Source organism: Embiotoca jacksoni, unplaced genomic scaffold (assembly GCF_022577435.1).
Source record: "Embiotoca jacksoni isolate LCO1_2020_lvr unplaced genomic scaffold, fEmbJac1.0.p SCAF_21, whole genome shotgun sequence".
Taxonomy (NCBI): Eukaryota; Metazoa; Chordata; class Actinopteri; family Embiotocidae; genus Embiotoca; species Embiotoca jacksoni.
In genome coordinates this window covers 10,760,181-10,782,514 of record NW_027185352.1, presented here as the reverse complement: position 1 = coordinate 10,782,514, position 22,334 = coordinate 10,760,181, and the positions used below count along the sequence as shown (strand labels likewise).

The following is a 22,334-nucleotide window of genomic DNA, read 5'->3' as shown; positions in this document are numbered from 1 at the left end:
AGTACAAAAGGCTTCACGCCACCTCTTTGCCATACGAGATTCAAACCCACCTGTAACCAAATCCCCCATTCTTTGTTTTTGCTGCAGCGTCTAGTTAATATATATATATATTTATATATATATATATATATATATATATATCTTTTTTTTTTCCACTTGCGTCATATTGAGGCTACAGTCTGTACAAACACGAGAGAAATTTATCATGTTTTACGCGTGTTTGGTTTTGTGCGTTTACGTCCTTGAGGAGTGAAAATTGGAAATCTGAAGTAAATTCATCTCAAAATGGGGAGGGTGTTTAATCCGACTGGTCTAAAGACGGTGGAGAAGAGCCAGGAGTAAGTGAATCCTCATGTGGGCATTCATAAGCGGAAGCTGTCGTATAAACCAAAGTACACTGTTGTAATAATAAATAACATGCCTGCATAGGAGAAGACATATTTGTTTACAAAAATGTAATGAATTAATAAACACTTATGTTCTTAAAATGTGTTATAGACAATTTTAAAAAATGTTTTATATGATGCTGTTAAAGCTCCATTTTTTTTTAGCATTTGGCTCGGCGCTATCTTTGCCTCCATGATTAATTATCACAGAGCAAACGTCTGAACAACCAGTGTGTCGTCTGCCGAGCTGAAGACTTGACGATGCAGAGAGGAGCTCATCTTTTGTGATCACTTTACTGGACGGTGGTCCAAAAACAAAGCCTCGCGCAAAAGTACGGCCTTCGCTGTGCGTAACGGAACCTCTGTCCTTGTTGACCCAGAAGGTCTCTTGAGGTTTCATTTAATTTATGATAATGTCAGTCGGGCAACTTCCGAGTTGAGCAGGACGCGCTGCCTCCGCTGGAAGCGGTCGCGGGGAAAACTGCGCAGCGTCATAACTCATCACAGTCGCTGCTGCCTCGGTGCCCGTTTTTGTTTTTTGTTTTCCTCTCGCTCAGAGGGGTTTCTGTTGTTTCACCAGGCCAGCCTGGACGTCTCCCCTCGCGCTGTGCTGCGGATCCCGTGTCGTTCGGCCGGCTTGACTGTGTTCAGCTGGAGAGCCGCCGCACTGTCCTCAGACACAAGAGTCTTGCCACGAAGTTAAAACGGATTCGCCGAGCCCATCCTGAATACAGCGGGATTCACGTATTTATGGAAGTATTCAGGGTGTCGCTGTATAGTATTGCTAAGTAAAATAAGCAGACGGTACACAAAGCCTGTGTGGGTGAGATCTGAGGTCAGATATGCCTTTACTTTTGTGCTGCTGCTTTGAAGTGCTGTAGGGCTTCCATCCGGAGTTAAATGGATATAGATTATTAGGGGTTAAGTTCAGTCCTCCACCTCTACCCTGCTCTCAAACACAACTGGAAACATTTTTTACACGTGTCCTCCAGCGAGCATGAAAATAGCTTAATAGCATTGTGAGCCTTTTAATGAAATGAAATAGCCTGTTGATAGATGGATTTCATATTAAAGAGATACTTGAGTAAGGCCAGAATTAGTTTATTGGAAAAAAAAACAACATACCCATGAAAAATGTCGGTAGTGTGCAACAAAGGAGCACCGTGCTTGAAACGGATTCGTAAAATTTGCTTCGCAGCACGAGGAGTTATTATTATCAGCACTGTGCCGATGCATCTGTGTAGGACTACTATCAGGAAAACAAGTGTGAACATGCTGACCAAGTTATACTTGCTCACATATTTGCGGCCTACCACGAGCCGAAATCGTCAGGAAGTGCTCAAGGCAACTCAATTCACCGAGTTGTTGTCGTGTCTTGTCGAGTGAATTATTATTTAATCCAGATTTCTTGTAAATATTCTCCCTGTCTCCAGCTCTTCTCTAGATGACCGCTACATAATGATTTTTTCCAAAAGAGCTGCCTGCAAATGTTTAGGAAAATTGCCTTTTTATTTGTTTACCGAGTCATGTAAACATACTCTTTAAGTAGCACTCTCATCAACAAGTACAGGAGCGGAAGGTTGCCGCCTTTCTCACCTGAAACTAGTACGTCTCTGTGCAGCTCTGTCATGTCTGGTCGGAATACGAGCAGTCATCGTAGCATAGACTTCTTCATTCACAAGCACGACTCATTTCAGGATATTAAGCTGCCGGGACAGCTGACCAGCATTTGGCTGGCGGGTTCTTGTAAGCTGTTAAGAGCATCGGCTCATTCGTTGCCTTAAATTTAGCTGTGAAATCTAATTTCCGCAAGTTGATATGCAGATTTATTGAGATCTTTTTTTTTTTTTTGGTGTCATTGGTCAAAGATAGTAACAAAACCAAGATTTTATGGCCCTTTTTTTTTTTAAATTTTTTTTATTATAAGTGAAAAGATGGCTAACATCTGAAGTCTCCCACCCACTGATTTGGTCTTACTTTTGGTTTGCTCATGTATATTATGATCACACTAATTGCAGGCTATTCTGTTTTTGCTTGTAATGGTTTGGCTGCAGAAGAGGAATCAGAAGAGAATGGGTTACTTTTCTGTCATTCTCTTCCACTTTGACTCGCTGGACTTTATTTTGGACCGGAATAAGCAAACCAATGTGCCATTCGCTCTGGCAGAACTCTTTGTTCGGAGGCCTAATCTAACCTGGTGGTAATCTTGTCCCAAAAACATCTCGTAAGCCGTCTATCCCTCCTCCTGAGCTCCCAAAATGACCCTCAATCCTTCAGTGCTACTCTGAGCTTTTAAAGCCCCTCATCGAACCTCCGTCCAAAAAAGCTGAAGAGACCAATAGCCCTATTATAGTCAGTTTTTTGTTGTTGTTGTTGTATGATGCTGCCTTGTTGTTGTTGTTTTTAGCTTCTATCACCACTTTGATCCAGACTGAAATACTCCCAACAACTATCAGTTAGAGTGTCATGAAGTTCCAGTTATTTTCTGTCACCTCTTCAAAAACCAGTTGTAATGCTCTTAGTTAGTGGGCTGTACACCGTAACCATCCTGGGTCAGCTGGGCTAAAGCTTAGCTTCACTTTTTGATATCAGCAGTTCAGGGACCCCAATCTCTTGAACAATCGACAATTAAACAAGAATACGGAGAGAGGGAGAGTGGAAATGAAAGGAAGGGGAAACAATTCATTGCATTGTGTTTGCCGGCGCCCGGTCAGACCAGTTTGGGCTGGATTGAAGGAAAGCAGAGGCTAAAACGAGGCAGAGCGAGAAGAGGCGTAGCATTTGAAATGATCAGTACTGGAAAGGTGAACTCCTGTCGGTGCACAAGGCCTTGAATCAGACGTGCCCTTGCCACTTCATCACACCCACACACACCCACGCACATGCGGCGATGCTGAAGAAGAAAAAGGATGGGGACAGCAGTCAGCCATGTGTGAAGAAGGTAAGGAGAAAGGACGAGAGGTGCGTTCGGCTGGTTTCAGGAGACTTTTGGCCTGACGTTAGTATCTGGATGCTGAGACTGTCTGTTTCTGGATGCAGCTGAAATGGCTCCAAAATACTCATCAGCTAATAGCCAACAGTCCCTGCCAGTTAGCTGATACTGGAAGTGAAAGTAATCCGACGGTCTGCATTGGGTTTTAACAATTTCAATATCAGGAAATTGTTTCCTTGCTTGCTTTAACGTTGCATTATGGAGCGCTTCACGCCTGTTTGGCAAAGTGTCGATTCTCCATTCTGCATTAAAGCCACGGGGGCAGAGGCACTACTGGAGATATGGAAAGAAAAAGTGCTGAACCGAGAGAAAAAAAAAGCAAGATTCAGATGTAAGGAAAATGTTTATACTGCTTATCTCAGACCTGCGGATGTGGTGACTCCATTTGTCTTTTTGATTGGACGGCTGTGCCGTGCGTAATCTACTGAACCTCTCGCACATTGTGAAAATGAAGAAGTGAATGAAAACACACACGATGTATTTTAATTGAAATTTTAGTTTTCTTATTTCTTTAAATTTAAAAATCTGATCATATTTGCTTGTTTTGTATTCAAGGACGACCTTTAATCAGGAGGGAAATGACAAAGAGTCAGTTAATGCAGAGAGGGGTTCTATCAAACCTTTAAAGCTTCTCACCTCCTCCATCAGAGGACTGTGGGATTGGCCAAATCTCTTTCCAATACATATCCTGACTGAATGTTTTACTGATTAGTGGGCGTCCTCCACAGACTGTTATTCAAGGACGAAAAGAATTCATGCTTCAGAAGTCACACCGCCACGAGCATGTTTAGTTCCTGTTGGGTGGCTTTATTGTAGGAATAGGTGAGCCATTCATACTCTGTAATATTATCACCAGATGAATTATGACACGCACGTCTTTCCACTGTTGCATCAAAGTTGACATAATCGTGTTCAGTTCAGTAGCTCCTCCTCTATTTGTTTTACAAAACCAGGGTTAACTGTTGTACCTTGTGTGGCCTCGTCACCGGTTGATAATCACCTCATTGTCTCCTTTTATCTTTTCAAAGTCAGACTGAACTCAAAGCTGGTCTCCCTCCTCGGACACCGCCGTGTACTTGTTCTGTCTCCCTTATTTATTATCTGCCTTTTTTTTTTTTAATTTTTTTTTTTTTTTATCTGTTCTGCATCTTCTTTTGTCTGTAAAACATTCTGTAAACATGCTGTCTGTTAAACAGAAAAAAGTTGACCTCAGAAAATATCGAGATTCACGTCTTTAAAGATTCACCCCGAGTTGTCTTCCATTGTTTGGATGCTGCATTTCAAGTGTTTTCATGACTCCTATTGTATTACAACAGTGTGTGTGTGTGTGTGTGTGTGGTCAATATTTTGCATAGCAGTATTGAAACGATACACAGACGCCAAGTATGGTTGTGTTATCTTCTAAATAAACACATGAATTTCTTGGGTGCATGCAGCAGTCAGTTTTTCTGCCCGACAGTCCCATGTTGCTGCAATTAAATGATTCAAATGACATCAAGAAGTTTGTCTTGGGGACATAATTTGCAGTTGACAGATCGCAATATAATGTTATTGCATTACTCGGCATATTACAAAATAGTATGAATTTTAAGTACATCCGAATTTTGGCGCCGTTGGTTATCCCCAACCTTTGTAGCGGCGAAGCAAGAGACGGCTTCTACCCAGTATATCTGATCTCTCTCTCCTCTCTGCCAGCAGATCCAGTTTGCCGACCAGAAACAGGAATTCAACAAGCGTCCCTCCAAGATCGGCCGGCGCTCCCTGTCCCGCTCCATCTCCCAGTCCTCCACAGACAGCTACAGCTCAGGTACGAGCAACACGTGCATCGTTTTGGTCTCGCCGGGTCCCCGCAGCCCGCTTCTTACCGGGCGGTCCGGCGGATGTGACGCGTGTCCACCTGGGCGCATGTTTGACTGACCTTGTCTGTCTCCTCGCGAGCCGCCGCTGTCCTTGTGTCTCTGGCTCTCACTCGCACACTCTTGAGCGGTCAAACTGAAACTGCGGGCTCCGTGTTGGACAATTAGCTGGTTGTTGTCCACTGGCTAGGAAACGCGAGAGCCGAGAAGTATTGGGTGTGGTTGAAATTGGACGGCGCGGGAGACCCAGATCCCCAGTCCTGTTCGTAAAGACAAATATGACGCCAGTCTAGAAAAGTTTCAGAACGGCACGGATGGTTTGTTCGTAGACGTTGATATCGCTTTGTTTGTTTGTTTGTTTGTTTATTTATTTATTTATTTATTTATAGCGCTGGGTTGTCCACTAAGGTTCAATACTACGTTGTTGAAGGGAAAAGTGTGCAAGACTGAGCATTAGTGGCCGAAGACGGTATTTTTAGGCGGAGAGGGAAATCTGACAACTTAAGAGGTCGTTTTACTTTAGAAAAAATAAAACGGCGCGCCTCTATTTGACAAAAGCGTCTTTTGAAGAGAACTGGCTAAAAGGTGTTTCCATAGCAACCATTCAGCCTCCGTGGCACATTTTATCACTGGGCATTCGTCAGCTCAAGGGAACGACACTGCTGTGAAAGAGCGGTTTGACATTTTGGGAAATACTCTTGTCTGTTGTGCTCGGTGTTAGATGGGGAGATTGAGGCGTACCTGTGTGGATAAACGTAATGCCGCAGCCTGGAGATTGTTAGCTTAGCTTAGCATAAAGACTAGATAACACGGGGCCAACCCGGCTCTGTGTAAAGGCCACATAAATGAGAGGGCCAGTGTGTGTGTGTGGGGGGGAAATACCAGAAATAAGATGCGTCTTTGAGAAATTGCGAGCATCAGTATGAATAATCCTGTGCTGCTCGTCTTTCTATCCCTCTCTTCTTCTCTTCGCCCCCTCCAAAAGCAGAGTTTTTGGGAAATGTTTCTGTGCAATGCTGCTTAAGCTGCTTGGACTCTGGCTCTCTGATATCCCGCTGTGTGTCATGGTCCTCCACAGAAGTGCCAATGACACCATTAACATGATGAAATAATCTGTACCGCTTGAACAGCAGCAGCAGCCCTTCCGGTTGTAGAATATGATGGACAGCAGATGGACGGTTAGACTTTTCAGTCAGTATTAGTTGACGGCTGAAACAGGTCCCTCGGGTCAGGGTTTCTAAAAATAAAAATTAAAAAAAATTAAAATACTCGTAGTGGCAAGAGATGAGCCCCTTTTTATTTTTTCTTCCCACTGGCACATTTTCAGACCGCCACATGTTGTTTTTGTAGGCAGTCCGAGGAGAGGACCTTGTGTTTGTTTCTCTTAGAAAAGGTCGAATCTGACAAAAAAAAAAAAAAAAGATGAATGTATTAACTGAGAAAAGTCTTGAGTAAGATATTATGCAGGCTGGTTTGTACCAGAGAAAGGTAGTCCTTTGTTGTCGTATCGTCTCGGCGTCACCCGGTTTTCAAAAGTATTCAAAACGACCTCATCCTCCTCCCTGATAATTGTATTTGTTGGCAGTAGCATTTAGTTTACGAGAGTCTGTTCCTGAAGCAGAAGGCTTCTTCATTCTTGTGTATTCAGATTTTGGTTTGGCTGGCAGCACAGAATTGGCCCACTGGATGTACGCTCTCTACGGTGCGAGTTGGATCAGTTCCAATCTCCCCCCACCCCCCGAATTGTATTTTCCATTTTCTTCTTCTTTCTCCTCCTTACTTCACTTTCCTTTAACTTCAGCTCTTATGCTCCCTCCTGCCGCCACCGCGGGACACCCAAGAACTCTTCGTCTCCGGCCCGAGGCTTTCAGATCACGACCAAAATAATGATCTGTTTTTTTCCCTCCCAGACACTGAGATAGTGATGAGTGCACTTAGTCTCCATTTATTTCAGTCAATGATTTGACAAGCATGACTTTTTTTTTTTTTTTTCTTCTTCTTCTTCTTCTCCTCGTGTTAACGTCTTAACTATTAACAGCAGCCTTTGTAAAGCGAGTCAAATCTTCCTGAACTTAAGGTTACGTTCAGATTCTTGTTCAACTCTTTGAACCCGGTTTCATGGTATTTTTCTTCCCTCTCCCACCTCTCTGCTGATTCCCTGTCTTCTCCCATAAGTCCCTCAGCAGACTGATTTTTATTTCTCTAATGGTTCCCACAGTACAGAGACCACACTGAACACCGGACATAGTTTTCCGAAGAGTAAAAGTCCCTTTAATTAGGATTCTTTTTAAGCTGGTGGTCTATGAAACGAGACTAAACTACCGCATAGAAATGCTGCCATTCTTTGTTTTAATTAATATTATGTAACTACATTCGTATGAAGGAAACTATATATATTTTTTTAATTATCATGTTCTAGTTACACTGACTCTAACATGAAGCTGCAAAGAGTTATTGAGGCCTTGTACTGAATTATGGTAGTTGTCTTCCAAGGAGAGTTTAGTGGTGGAAAAACGTTCCTTCACCAGCAAATGAACTGTACCTGTCTGTGACTTGGTACCTGTTCCAAGTATCACTACACCCCACCACCACCACCCTCCTCCCTCCATGATCTCCTGAGCGCACACTCTCTGCCCACCCTTTCCTCCTGTCAGTACAGTTCGCAGATTTCAAAAGAAGATGTGTCCCAACAGTTCATTCATGAATTATTTCTTCTTCTCTCTCTTTTTTTTTTTTTACCCTGTCCCCTCATGGCAGCAGAGTACAGCATGTTCTTTACTTTCAGTATTGTTAGACAGTTGGCAGGTCACTCGGTTTTATCTGGTACTGGTTCATGGGCATTGGGAAAAGGTGGTAGGTGTAATATTGGCACCGTGAAGCCGTTTTACAGAAGGAGCGGCACGCTGTGCCGACTCAGCCTGAAGTTCAGGAAGCACACTGTTTATATCGGAGATACTTCTCTACTTCACGGTTCCTTTTTATGTTCAAGTGTTAAACTCGTGTGTGCAGCTATATTCTGTTTACTTTCTGCTTCGGTCGAGTGCAGAGGCTGGAGTCGCTCCGTTTGATGACATGGTTTGGCTAGACGGGCGTACAAGCACTTAATCTCTGTGCCGTCCAGAATCCGCGGCCTACCAAAGTCAAATAGCAGGGTTGAGGAAAGTACAAACTTTATTCCCCGTGTAGAAACCAAAGACAGAGCCACGCTGTGTTTGTTCTGCACTTAAAAAAAATCCAGCGAATCCAGTTCAGATGGTGTTTACAGCTACTTATACTGCAGCAATATACCATCTCTGCGTGTGCGTGACGATGCCGTTGTGTACGTGTGGTTGTTTGCAGCGGCGTCGTATACGGACAGCTCTGACGACGAGACATCTCCTCGGGACAAACAGCAGAAAAACTCCAAGGGCAATGGAGACTTCTGCATCAAAAACATCAAACAGGCCGACTTTGGACGCAGAGAGATCGAGATCGCCGAGCAAGGTAAAGCAACACGACGCTGTCGCTGATTACTTTGAAAAGGGGAAATTGAGAGTTTAGTTTCCATCATAGGCCGTACATAAAAATGCGGGTCTGAAAAGTGAAGGCAATGGGGAGGTGCTTTTACTTGTAATGTCACTGACAATAGGGACGGACTCCCATTCAAAAAGCATCCGCTTCTCTCACGAAATACAAAGTCAATACATTTTTTTTCCCGTATGTCATTACGGTGTCATTCACTAAATTCACTCCTGGTCAGTGTTCTAGTGGTCCTTAAGAAAATAATCCCATCATTAATTTATGTTTGTTTTAATGTCTTAATTTTAAACTTTAATCTTCTCATTGGTTCAAACATATCTGACGCTAAAGTCAGCAAACACTCTGCACAGCAGAGCTGCGTGCTTCACACACACATGATGACTTGTCTGTTTACGCTGCACTTTGTGATACTCAGTGCATCAATGGAAGAAAATAGTTTTTTTTTTGTAAAATATCTTTGCTTGAATTTCCGCCATTTCCACTCAGGTTTTCTTAAACACGTGCATTATTAATGCATAAAGGGGCAGTGAAAGTATCGTAATAAAGCCATGAGGAAAATACTCCATTCAAAGTGTTTTTGCATGTGTGTATATGAGGGTGTGTGTGTGTGTGTGTGTGTGTGTGTGTGTGGTGCCATATTGTCCACGCTGCTGCAAATGCATATAATTTACCTCTTTCTCTAATTACTTCACAAAATATACAGGGAGCCTCAGCTGAACCCTGCAGGCCACACACACACACACACACACACACACACACACACACACACACACACACACACACACACACACACACACACACACACACACACACACACACTCTCACTCTCACATTTTATCCCTAGCATCAGTAACTCAGCTGGATGAGTCGATGGATTAGCGATGAAGTATTAGAAGGATTAAACGGTGAGAATTTCTTAACCGTCCAGCTGATTCCTCTCTCTGTGTGTGTGTGTGTGTGTGTGTGTGTGTGTGTGTGTGTGTTATTCCTTCGTCTTTCAGAGATGCCAGCGCTGATGGCTCTGAGGAAGCGAGCCCAGGGGGAGAAACCCCTCGCTGGTGCCAAGGTGGTGGGCTGCACTCACATCACCGCCCAGACTGCTGTGAGCACACACACACACACACACACACACACACACACACACACACCCGGCAGCTAAAACAAACAGTCAAGACGAGACCCTTCTCTTCTCCACAGGTGCTGATGGAGACTCTGTCAGCTTTGGGGGCTCAGTGCAGATGGGCAGCCTGCAACATCTACTCCACCCAGAACGAAGTGGCAGCTGCTCTGGCAGAGGGAGGTGAGACTCGGGAGTTCCTTTGTGTGACATCTGACCTTTTCTGCTCTCTCTTTTTTATTCACTTCTTCTTAAAATATGTACGTGCTCTTCTCTTTCACATCATGCACTGATTGATCATTTCCCCCCGTCTCTTTGTAGGTTTCAGTGTATTTGCGTGGAAGGGAGAGTCAGAGGACGACTTCTGGTGGTGCATCGATCGCTGTGTCAACGTGGAGGGCTGGCAACCCAACATGGTAGCACACCTACGTACTACATGAAGCTCACTAAATCACGAGAAAAATCTGTTCTTTCTTTTTACGTCCCGCTGTCCTCACTGGTAGTAAACACATCTGCTATTTATACCAGACAACCAGATTGTTTTAAATATATTAATTATTATATTATCTGTTTCTACATCAAAATTGGTGACTTGCCACTGTGGGTGGAAGTGCAGGAGTGTTTTTGAATGTTGATGAAAATAGCCTGGACTGAATTGGAAATTGGTTCTTTGACCATGAAACTTCAGATTTTCAGCCGATTCTTTCTTCACTTTGCTGTAATTTCTTTTTACCGTTTCTCCTCTTTCCTAATATCTTCTCTCAACCATAATCCTCCTCCTCTGCCGCCTCTACTCACCAATGTCTCTTATTCTTTGTCAGATCTTGGATGACGGTGGAGACCTGACTCACTGGATTTATAAAAAATATCCCAACATGTTCAAGAAGATCAAGGGCATAGTAGAGGAGAGTGTCACCGGTGTGCACAGGTGGGACATGAAGCACGCACTCATCCTTGTGTAATATTAAATATCACATTGCTTTAGATAAAAGCAGTTCTCTGGGTATTAAATGGGAGATTATGCAAGTAAATGTCAACACAAACTGCACAGAGTCTCTGGTGAGGCAACGTCACCACCTAGTGGTAAGTAAAGGTTCTCTGTTGACAAAGAACTGAGAGTGTACAAATGCAGCCAGGTTGTGTTTGCAAATGCAACTTTGATAACATATTTTGTTACATTTACACATTGTTAGTATAAAAATAAAACCAGTGCCTTCTTTAAACTAAAGCGCTTTTTTTTTTTCTGTCTGGATTGTGTAGTCTGTATGACACCGTTTGACATCACTGAAAGAGGAAAAATATTTGACTGTTGTTTAATGTTCTCTGCCACCAAGCATCATGGTTGTTACACCTAATTGTGATGTTTGGGTGTGTTTTTGATGTGTGTATGCAGGTTGTACCAGCTGTCCAAGGCAGGGAAGCTGTGTGTTCCAGCCATGAACGTCAACGACTCCGTTACCAAACAGAAGTTTGACAACCTCTACTGCTGCAGAGAGTCCATCTTAGATGGGTATGAAACTTTGTCCTGCTTATTAGAAATTTAAAAAAAAAAAAACCCAGACCCTCGTTTGTTGCTTTGAACATTTACACCCACCTCTTCCAAATATTCAGCCGCCAGTGTGTAATAATAGTGTTTCTGTCCTCAGGCTGAAGAGGACCACTGATGTCATGTTTGGAGGCAAACAGGTGGTGGTGTGTGGATACGGAGAGGTGAGGCTGACGTCCTCGCACACATTGATTCGGATGTAGTTTAGAGGAACAGTAAGATAGTTTTAAGTAGAGATTAGTTTGGGGGGCATATGGCCGCATTCTTTCAGCAGTGTGAACGCAAATGCATTCTGGGCCACATTGAAGGACCTTCTACTCAACTGCTGTCCCCCGAACAAACAATAGGAGAAATGTCCAGCGTCATTCTGCTGAGCACAACTGAACTGTACAGAACTAGAAGAGATTCACTTGTAAACTGTAAACTGATCTCTCGGTCATACAGCCGCTGTTTAGTGAAGAAAAAATTTCCATCCACCTGATGTTTGTTTCACCAAAGCCTCCTATGTGGATGCGTGTTAATGGCAGGTCTGAACATGCCCATTACGAAAATAATTATTTGTCTCCCCTGTTTATAATTTGTCTAAACACGGTTACAGGACGGACAGTATTAACCTTATTTGCTTTGGTTTAAATTAAAGTCTACTCGTGTCTGTTAGAGGTCTTCTCTTTAATCTTGGTGTGAAAGAGATCTTTGAAAAATAAGTGCACATTAATGCTCAAAAACAACAACAAAAGAACCATCCTGTTGACAATTGGTCTGCGGATCAACAGAAGAGCTTCCTTTTCTAACCAATTAGATTAAATCTGATTCACATCAGTCACGTTATTTTTACACGGGGCCCGCTGACTTTCTAAAAGACTCTCTGTAGTGATTTAAGATGCATCATGTGATCAGTGCCGATACGAAATGGCACGCTGACACTTAAACCTAAAACCAAATTTTAAACCAGAAGCCTGTCAGTTTGGTCCTCGTCCAGGTTTGCTCTCCAAACATGAACCTGCGCAGCACCAGCAGATGTGTGTTTACACTGTATGTTAATATCCCGTTTGTCTTTGTCATCCTCAGGTCGGAAAAGGCTGCTGCGCTGCCCTCAAAGCGATGGGCTCCATTGTCTACGTCACAGAGATCGACCCCATCTGTGCCTTGCAGGCCTGGTAGGTCTCAGCTTTTCTGTTGTTGTCTTGTGGCCAAGTGATGATGTCGTCCGTCTTATACGCTTTTTTAAAAAAAAAAAAATTTACCCTTCTCACCAATCGCAGCATGGACGGCTTCAGGCTGGTGAAACTCAACGAGGTCATCAGACAAGTGGACATCGTCATCACCTGCACAGGTTGGTTCTGGAGCTCTGAAAAGAAGAATCTCGCATTCGCTTTTGGTCGGTGAAATTGAACTTTATGAGTCCTTCTGCATGATTAATTATATTAATCCTCACTAATTGTTTTATAACATAAATGCAGTTAGTACATAGAAGGAAAACCAATTTAGATTTTGTGTTTTCAGAGGGTGAGAGACATGAAACTGTCAGTCACAGCATTCTGTTAGTGTTCACTCAGAGTGACTCGACAGATATTAAATCATAGTAATCAAACTGCTGCAGTTACTAATCAGGTTCTCGGCTCGGCAGCCGGGGAGTCGAACACTTAATTGGAGCAGAGAATTAGTTGCGTCTCTGCTTCATTACCTAATGCTGCCGGCAGGCCTGAAGCAGAGAACTGTCTTTAGGGGTGAAACCACAAATGAACAGGAAAGATAATAAAAAAAAAGTGCTGTGAAAGAAAGAAAAGAGGACAGACGGGAGCTCTAATAAGGTCACGTACTGGAAGCTCAGCTCATTAGGGCCCATGAAGCAAAACTCAAAAAGAGTCCCAGTGAATTATTATTGTCGCTGAAGAGAAATGAACAAAGCCGATTTGAAAAATGTTAAAGAAACTTGGTCCTTCGGGGAAACACATCTGTCTGATGAATAAAAATAACCTTCTCACGTGTGCACACACACACACACACACACACACACACAGATTGCAATTTATTAGTTGTTATTTTTTTTATTTGTCTGTGATATTGAGCAATTGATTTGTGACAGAATTTGGCTCCTTAGTACTGTAGTGTGCAGGCAGGTGGAACCCTCCAACTAAATCTCATTTCCTGACCTAATTAACAATGATGATGTTCTGAGATAAATAATTACATCGTGTACTGTAAAGACTTTTTTTTCTTCAGTCCCCTGATTTTCTATATGAAGTTCTAGAAAACGCATTTAGTCCCTTCGCAACATGGCGTTTATGAAAACCTCGTGTGCACTTTAGTCTTTCCGATTTTTGCTTTCTCCCTTTCGTAACTTCTTGTTCTTTGCGTCCCCGCCTTCTCTCAGGAAATAAGAATGTCGTGGTGAGAGAGTACCTGGACCGCATGAAGAACGGCTGCATTGTCTGCAACATGGGACACTCCAACACCGAGATCGATGTGGTCAGTCCCCAGCTTACAAAAACCTCTAAATGCAGGGATCTTGTATTTAATATCTTGCCAAATTAAGTAATGATGTAACAGGCAAGGTCAAATACCTGGCTTGCGTTAAACTTGTTTTTTAAGCAAGATATTCTCCAAACCCAAACACAGGCAGTTCCTGGCAGCTTGTTGAATGTCCCTCTGTCTGTAAAAATTGACCTTGGGCTGTGACTGTTCAATGTTGTCATGGTAACTGACACTGTAGTTTGAGGCAGCGGTGTTGCAGTGAAAAGCTGGATCCATAACCTCCTATAACTGTCGGAATAAAATACAGACGAGTGGAGATTTTCTTTTCATCCTCTCGGCAGTGTGGCTGACAAATCGATTTTTACAGTACATATTTAGCTCTAACAAGACTTCGTCTGTCAGGGTACTTTAATGACAGTTATGATCTCACTGCTCGATGTCACCGTGTCTGAGAAGCTCAGTGCTGATGTAAACTAAGAAGATAGGGTGGAGAATTATCTTTAGAATTTTAGGCTTTTAATTCGGAGTGAATGCAGAATTATAAGGACAATGAAAATATAGAAATGTTGCAAAGATAAGGGTCTGATTATTTTTTTTTTTGGGGGGGATAAGGGTCTGATGGAGTAATGTCAATATTTTATGAAGATGGCAATCACAGTGAGTGGTTAACAGAGGGAGGAGCTCACATACAGCCTGTTTTAACCGGAAAGGCCACAACGCTGCAGTAAAGGAGACCTCTCATTATTCCAGTTGCTTCTTTTCCTTTTTTACACTGAAACATCCAAAGCCAGCATTATGTTGCCACTCTGTGTGATTTTTAGAGTCTCAACGTGTAACATGAAAAGGGTCGTGTGACGTACAACATACTCGACGTAAACAATAGTGGGTGGGCGAACTGAGCGTTGATGTGCTCCCTGAATTAGGCAGCTGATCTGGTCCTTTTTCGACAGGAGAGCTGGCATCTTAGTTCCCAGGAGATTTTTTTTTAAATTTTTTTTTTTTTTTAAATCCTCTGGTGGTCGGACACAGACGACGTCACGAATTCCCACCTCGGACAGGGCTATACGAGAGGAAGATACGAGTCACTTCATCAGCATGCCTCGTCATTACTTGACCCACGATGGTAGACGGAGGACTGTTCAGCTGTATCATCAGCCAAACGGATGTAATTGTTGACGAAGTTGTGCTTATCCTGCAGGCGAGTCTGCGGACTCCCGAGCTGACCTGGGAGAGGGTGCGCTCTCAGGTGGACCATGTAATCTGGCCCGACGGCAAGAGGATAGTTCTGCTGGCAGAGGTACGCACACACTCGCGAACAGCTTTTGCTTGAACCACACCATTGACAACACAAACAGTGTGATGTGGATGGACGTAAAGGACGACAGTCTCCAGGGGCCACCGGTGTTTGTTTGTTTTTTTCCACGCTTTTTACTCACAATTGTGAAGCCTACTTTTCAGCCATTTCTTGTAGCAGTCATGTCCAGTCACGTTTATTAAACACCTTATCAAGCATCATTAAAAAATAGAATTTGGTCAACAAGTTGCAGAAAAACAAAAAACATTTCAGGTCAGTTGCGAGATGTTGTGTGTGTGTGTGTGTGTGTGTGTGTGCGTGCGTGCGTGCGTGCGTGCACGCGCGCATATGTGTTTTACAAGCTGTGACAGAATGAGAGCAGTCTAACAGGCCCAGACAGATGACCTGGCAGCCCGTCGATGTCTGACTCTCTGAGGCTGTTTGATGTGCAGCGAGTTTACTCCTCCATCCTCACCTCACCGTCCTCCGGATCGCGTTCTGTTCTAACAGCTCTGATTCTTAACACAGCTGGGCGCCATAAACACTGTTTATTGCATCTTCGTCTTAATTTTCTATGTCTGAGATCTGTTTTTCTTAAATAGCGTCAGCACTGTGTTTTTCTAACTTTGTGTCACCAGGTAATACGATGCACTCATGCATTTATTTATACAAATTCATGAACTGTGCTTGGCTCTGCTACTAAAGACTGCGATGGGCCACAACGACAAGTTTTGGCAGACACGGCAGTCTGAGTTGTGGAGACCTTTTGTGTGCATCGTACAAGGCACAATGAGCCTTCTCCACACATGAAAACACACATTATCACGAAACGGTGTCAGAGTGATCAGCGTGTGTGTGCGGTTCGCTGCATATTAACAGTGTTTTATTTCACTTTCGCCTTTCAGAAGCAACAATACAACCTTTCTCTGTTCCTCCTTTTCCTCCTGAAAGGTTCAGTTTCAGAGGACTAGATACTCAGCCCTTTATCTACGGCTGTCAAAATATAATATAGATTTGCCATCATTCGTCTTAGTCAGATTATGCACAGCAGTAATTTACAAAGAAGTTGACAAGATAAACTATCTAAGGTCGATTCAAAATTAAAAAAAAAAAAAAAAGAAGCAAAGAGCTTTAATGAATTTTTAATGCAGCATTTTTCAGTTTTATTGTTTGCCTTATAGTTATTCTGATTAACTAGACTGATTACAGTTTTACACAACAGCCGGTCTGAAGGGGAACACTGGGATCTGAGTTGAATCATCTCCAGCAAGCATTTCCCTCCTCCAATGTTTTATCATGTCGCCCAGACTGCAGATAAGAACCTGCGCCTGTTGTTGCTCTGTGTGCTCTAAGCTTGCGTTTCCTTCCTATCCAGGGTCGTCTGCTGAACCTCAGCTGTTCCACTGTGCCCACTTTCGTGCTCTCCATCACTGCCACTACCCAGGTAACAACCGTGGATCGAGTTCTGTCTCATTCACATTGCTGTACGTGTTTCGGACTTTACGCTGCGCGCCTCACCAGCTCTATCTCTCTTCGCTGTGTTTACGTGGTGTCATGTGGGTAACACCTGTGTGTGTCCGTGTCCAGGCGCTGGCTCTGATAGAGCTGTACAATGCCCCCGAGGGACGCTACAAGCAGGACGTTTACCTACTGCCGAAGAAGATGGGTAAGATTTTCTTCACGTCAGACCATAAAGCTTGGAGAAAGAGAGCTTAATGCAGGAATAGTGTAGTTGAATTGCGTAAACGCCTCTTGTATAACAAACTCGGTATGATATCAGTGATGGTTCATATTGTCTGGTACATAAGTAGCCACCAACCACGGAGATGGAGAGGAAGGGGATTACACACAGTTTGTTGTGGCTCAGCAGAAGGCCCGCGGGCGCTCGGCATTTATCTCTATTGACAGCAGAGCCGGTCTCGCGTGTTCAGTCCGGAGTCACATCCCCGGATAGCAACTCATCCACAGTAGATTGAATCCCGTGTGTCTGGGCACATATGTGTGCGACGCGTACGACCCGCAGCGTGTCTGCATAGTCCCCCGTCGCATTTCCGAGCGGTCCCTCGGTGCCCGAGAGCAGAGCAGAGCACAGACACGGTAAAGAAAAACAGGGAGGTGAATGTAGGTCACGCCGTCAGTGACTGCTGCTGTTACCACAGCACACACTGACACAGAGATGAGACAAGGAAGGGCTCAGATGAGGAGAGGGAAAGCAAAAAAGAAGATAGAAGACACTGCAGAGAGAAAGTAAATCAAGGTAAATCCCAGTACTCCCTGCTACTTCTCCTCCTTTTCTCAATTGAAATGATTAATCAAACCGCGGACGCCTGGTGAATGTTAACGTCCTCTTCCTCTCTCTTCGCCCTCCAGATGAGTATGTGGCCAGCCTACATCTGCCAACATTTGACGCACATCTGACAGAGCTGACTGACGAGCAGGCCAAGTATCTGGGCTTGAACAAGAACGGACCCTTTAAGCCAAACTACTATCGGTATGAAAACTCTTCTGCACACTTTGGTTTGAATGACAAAATGATCCTGTTCTGGAAATACTGGTGTCGAGTCCCGTTTGTGCCGAGTTCCTTTTCAATATCATTCTGACTCCTGATCTAATGCAGTTAGGTTAAGTTTTAAGCAGTCGTTTGTAACAAACTAAAAATGAATGATTCAGCTAAAATTTAATCAGCATTTTTTTTTGGGGGGGTTAAGAAGACATTACAGCTAATAATCGCCTGTATTACCTGTAGCTATAACCTTAAAGGAGAATAAATGAATCTAACACGTTGAATAAACAGATAAATAAATTGCCCTTTTCCTTTTACTTACTGCTGGTTCGCAGTCCTGAAGGTCTCAATTCAAAACTATTATTCTCCCACCAGCTTGGAGTGAACGCATGAACTAGACAACAGCAAAGAGTGTCAATTTCACGTTCCAATAAATTAGGAGGGTTTTAAGGTTAAGCAGCTCGAACTCACCAGATGTTTTTGTTTGTGAGAAACCTTGTTGTGATAGTTTGAAGATGGCTGAATGAACGCGGGTATTTTGTCCACCTGAATTGGATCCAAAATGGACTCCGACCTTAAGTCTGTTTGTATGTGGCGCCAAATCTTTTAACCCAGCGATATGATTGAACAATAGCTTGCCAGTCTAGTTGTAATGTATAGAAATTATAGTGGCTTTTGCTGGTCATCAAATAACAATAGTAACTTCTTATTGGAACAGAGCTATTTCATTTTTGTATTGAGTAATAATGTGCAGAAATATCAGGAAATTCCCAAACCAACCATTTTCCCACCTGTCCAGTCTGTCAACACAAACTTGAAAGATTTCTTCTGTAATCTTGTTGCCACAGAGTCAGTTTAGTTTCTCTCTCAGTTTCATGTTTGTAGCACCTCTGACTTCTGCTAACTGATGTGTTGTTTCTTTGTTTTGAAGGTATTAAACCACAGTTGGGGAGGAACTAAAGAAATACTCCATGAATCGCACAGACTCAGAAGGATAGACGGACAGAACAGTCAACACACCTGCTTTATATCTGGGGTGGGGGGGGTGGGGTGGGGCGTGGCTTTCCCTGCGCTTATGGCAGTTGTTTAATTTATTCACACTTCAGTAATAATAATAACATTAACTACTCTGTGGAGCTGCTCCTGCCACCTGCCACTAGCTAGCTGCCCGACGTCGTCTTCTCCGGGAAGGTGTTAAACTTCCACTCGTCACTTCGCCATCGTTATCTCTTTCGCTTTAGATGCTCATTTGCGTGTCGAGTTGTATGTAAATCCTCCATCTTCCCTTCCCATCGCCAGATCTTTTATTGTTTATCTATTAAAGATTAAATTGCTGATGCTAAACAGATATCTACTATATAAACAAAACTTGATTTAAAAAAAAAAAAAAAAAAAATCTGCGTGAATGAAGATGACCTTTTGAAGATTTAGTGACGGACAATTTTTTTCTGTCATTTATTTGTTTTGTTTTTTGTCGCTGTTGTTTTTATTGTCTCTTCTTTTCTACTTGTGATTTCATTTTCTCGTGTAATATTTGCAAGGGCGGGGCTAGTTGTAGTGGGAGGGGTTAGGTGGGGTCTCAGGGTCCAATCATATCATGTATTTCATTTGATTGAGATTCACCATTGTCTTTTTTTTTTTTTTTAAGATGCGTTCTGTCCCTTCGGATCAGCCTGTAGAGGTTTTTTTTTTTCATTTTAGCATGACTGGATGGTGATTGGTTCTTCCACCTGTCACTCAAGCCCACAGTGAAACCATCTCATTGGCTGCTTCTTTCTCAGCTTCCAGCTGCTCACTTGCTGCAAGTGTCAAAGTAATGAAAAGTGATTTCAGTTCGTCTTTTCCTTTAAAGAAAAAAAAGAAAAAAGAATGACTCTAATGTATTAGAAGCATGGCAGGTTGTCAGATCATTACATGGGTATACTGTATATTTAGATATTTATATCAAAATACGATTTTTCTATCTTTTTCTCTCCTTCGCCGTCTAAATATCATTACTATAAAACACATGTCACACAGAGATAAGCAATTAAATGTTCTAATGAAAGGTGTAATTCATGTCCTCAAGCCCTTATTATGAATACTGTGACAAAACATTTATAGAAATACCAAATGTGCAGCACGTTGTTGCCATGCAGGCTGGTACTCCAGCTCATATTTTCTATCAGGTCCTCAATAAAAAAAAAAGTATGGTGCTGTTGCAATTTGCTGTACTTACAATTACACAAACAACACAGCTCTTTGGTACTCAAATGGTTCAGCTTAAAAATCAAAATCTTGCATCATGACGGTTTTTGTTTCCATTCATCATCTCTCCAAATTGATGCGCGTCGGTCCTTCAAGTGGATGTTCACCTTTGCCCGCCTTTTTCTTCTTTTCTAATGAGCTGCGTGGTCGCCATCGGGGCCGAGCTGACGGTACAAATTAGAAAGTCCTGACAGTGATTTCAGCTGACTGCCAAGTACACACCCCGCTGCTGCTGCTGCTACACACCTGATCCAGTCACATACTCTGCCAGCTCTGCTTTTACCGAGTGAGATCAAATACTTAAACACAACCAGACATATAGAAGCTCATTTATCCAGGTACAAAAAAAAAAAAAAAAAAAAATTACAGTACTGTGATGTACGTGGAAAATTCATTTGATTTGAGTTACATCTTCTGAACAGGTGGAAATAGCACAAAGAGCTTTACCGGTTTGAATAAATCGGCGCTCACTCGAAATTCAGATATGCCGACACATTTCAGTTTTTTTTTTTTAATTTTTTTTTTTTTGTGTGACATCACGACTGAAGGTTACCAAAGTCTTTTAAAGGAACAGTTCAACATTTCGGAAAATCTATTTACTAGCTTTTCTTGCCAAGTGTTGCCAAGATAAACTTAATGAATTTAGTGTGCAGACGTCAAAGCGTTTTTTTTTGGTTTTTTTTCATGTTCAATGAAAAAAAACAAAAAAAAACGCTCTGACGTCTGCACACTTTTGCTGAGTTCATCTCGGCAAAAAAAGAAACAATTTTATTTCCCACAGTGTCGGACTCTTCCTTTAATTGTGGCGAAATCAAGTCTGAAGAAATCAAAGGTGTGTGTGTGTGTGTGGGAACCTCTCACTGTCTGACCATATGCCACCATGAAAGGACAAGCTCCTGTACTGTGTCGCGGTCCGGTGACGCACTGTTCCTTGCCAATGTTTGTGCATTTCTCTTGTCTCCTCGTGCTGTTAAGAACCCGCTCTTGAAGTAGTGTGACCTGTCGTCTGTGTAGTTCCTAAGTCTTATTTTTCTTCCTTTTGCGTGCGAATGTGTTGAATGCTCTCTTGAGAGAAAGATGAGGTGGCAATAGATGAGTGTGTGTGTGTGTGTGTGTGTGCCTCTTAAATGTCTTTCTGTATTTGTATACATCCCTTTTGTGTGGGCCATAGTTGCTTTGTTAACAGCTGCCTCAGGACCCTAGCCTGTGCGTTAGGGGGAGAAACTGTTTTTTTTTGACAGCCGTAAGCTGACTGACACGAGTGTGTGTGGGCGGGGGAAGACACCAGCATCATATATGTATATACCTACTATATACAGATATGGCAACCTTTAAAAGTATAGGAAGGTAAAAGAAGAATGAACTCCTGTATTTATTGTTGTAAATCCTCATACAGTGCAAACTGGCAAAATTCTCAAACATGTTTTAAGTTGTCTAATAAAGAAAAAAAAACAAAAAAACTTATGTTTAAATATTACAAGTGATAATGGTAGATGATGAGCAATAATTAAAACATTCTGTAATCTTAATGAATAAAAATGTAAAAAATTGTAACCATTTTGTGCGCATCTTAATTTCTACAACGTTTGACTGCTGTTTTGTGTTTGTTCCAGTCTGTTGTTGACTGATTTCTGAGAAGCTGTATTTGTGTGTGTTGGAAGAAGGGGAGCCCGCGTGTGCAGCTGCCGACGTCTGTCACGGTGAGCTCATCAGGGCCAGCAGCAGCCAGACCGGGACATCTCTGACACCCGCGGAGTCGAGCTGGCTGTGAGCCTTTATTTATTTACTTGACACATAAATCTGCATCAACAGTTTTTAACAGTTTGACACCTATAGAATAAGATGTAATTTAAAGCGATTTAAAACTATAATTCAGAGGTTTACAAATTACTTTTTTTTATTTTTATTTTTTATTTTGATGCGTTTCTTTTTTTTGTAACAAAAAAAAATTGACGCGAGAAACGGCCTGACACAGTGTGGTCTGGGGCTACTACATCAGTAATGAATGAGGTCGGTTTACTCACTGTGTTGAGTGCTGCTCGACTTGTGAAAATAAATGTGTAGCACCACTAGTGGAGCTCGAGGGTGGCCGGGGGGGGCGGGGGGCGAGGCGAGGCCACCCCACTCAGCATCGTGGCTGCAGTCAAAGTCAAATAATCTAATTTCTGTGCCACTTCTGAATAAGTACTGGCCTAAGCCTGGTCACACCTATAAAAAAAAAAATAATTTAAATAAATAAATAAATAATGTTTGGCTCCGCCCCGTGGGAGGAGCTATCTGTAGTAAATAACCGTGACGTCACCAGGATTGTTTTAGCTTGGACTTGATGGTTAAAAATGTATAACTGAAAGTATGTTTAAGAAATGGGGTCCATGTGAAAACTGTTAGTTTAGCATGAA

General features: G+C 42.6%; 1 protein-coding gene across 4 annotated transcripts in view; it reads left to right on the top strand.

Moving 5' to 3' along the window:
* ahcyl2b (adenosylhomocysteinase like 2b) overlaps positions 1-21,489 on the top strand; it is a 40,827-nt gene extending 19,338 nt beyond the window's left edge. The window contains exons 1-17 of one of the 4 annotated variants that reach the window (XM_069156877.1): positions 3,167-3,327; positions 5,077-5,185; positions 8,574-8,717; positions 9,755-9,855; positions 9,951-10,053; positions 10,192-10,286; positions 10,692-10,798; positions 11,264-11,380; positions 11,517-11,580; positions 12,485-12,573; positions 12,679-12,749; positions 13,791-13,885; positions 15,090-15,188; positions 16,561-16,629; positions 16,773-16,851; positions 17,556-17,676; positions 18,620-21,489. In XM_069156877.1, coding sequence (XP_069012978.1) covers positions 3,277-3,327; positions 5,077-5,185; positions 8,574-8,717; positions 9,755-9,855; positions 9,951-10,053; positions 10,192-10,286; positions 10,692-10,798; positions 11,264-11,380; positions 11,517-11,580; positions 12,485-12,573; positions 12,679-12,749; positions 13,791-13,885; positions 15,090-15,188; positions 16,561-16,629; positions 16,773-16,851; positions 17,556-17,676; positions 18,620-18,626 — 1,521 coding nt within the window. In that variant the 5' untranslated portion in view covers positions 3,167-3,276 and the 3' untranslated portion in view covers positions 18,627-21,489. Of the gene's footprint in view, positions 1-3,166; positions 3,328-5,073; positions 5,186-8,573; positions 8,718-9,754; positions 9,856-9,950; positions 10,054-10,191; positions 10,287-10,691; positions 10,799-11,263; positions 11,381-11,516; positions 11,581-12,484; positions 12,574-12,678; positions 12,750-13,790; positions 13,886-15,089; positions 15,189-16,560; positions 16,630-16,772; positions 16,852-17,555; positions 17,677-18,619 lie in introns of those variants that run through there. The other 3 variants (XM_069156876.1, XM_069156874.1, XM_069156875.1) reach the window with 3 other exon arrangements.
* Positions 21,490-22,334: the final 845 nt, after the last annotated feature.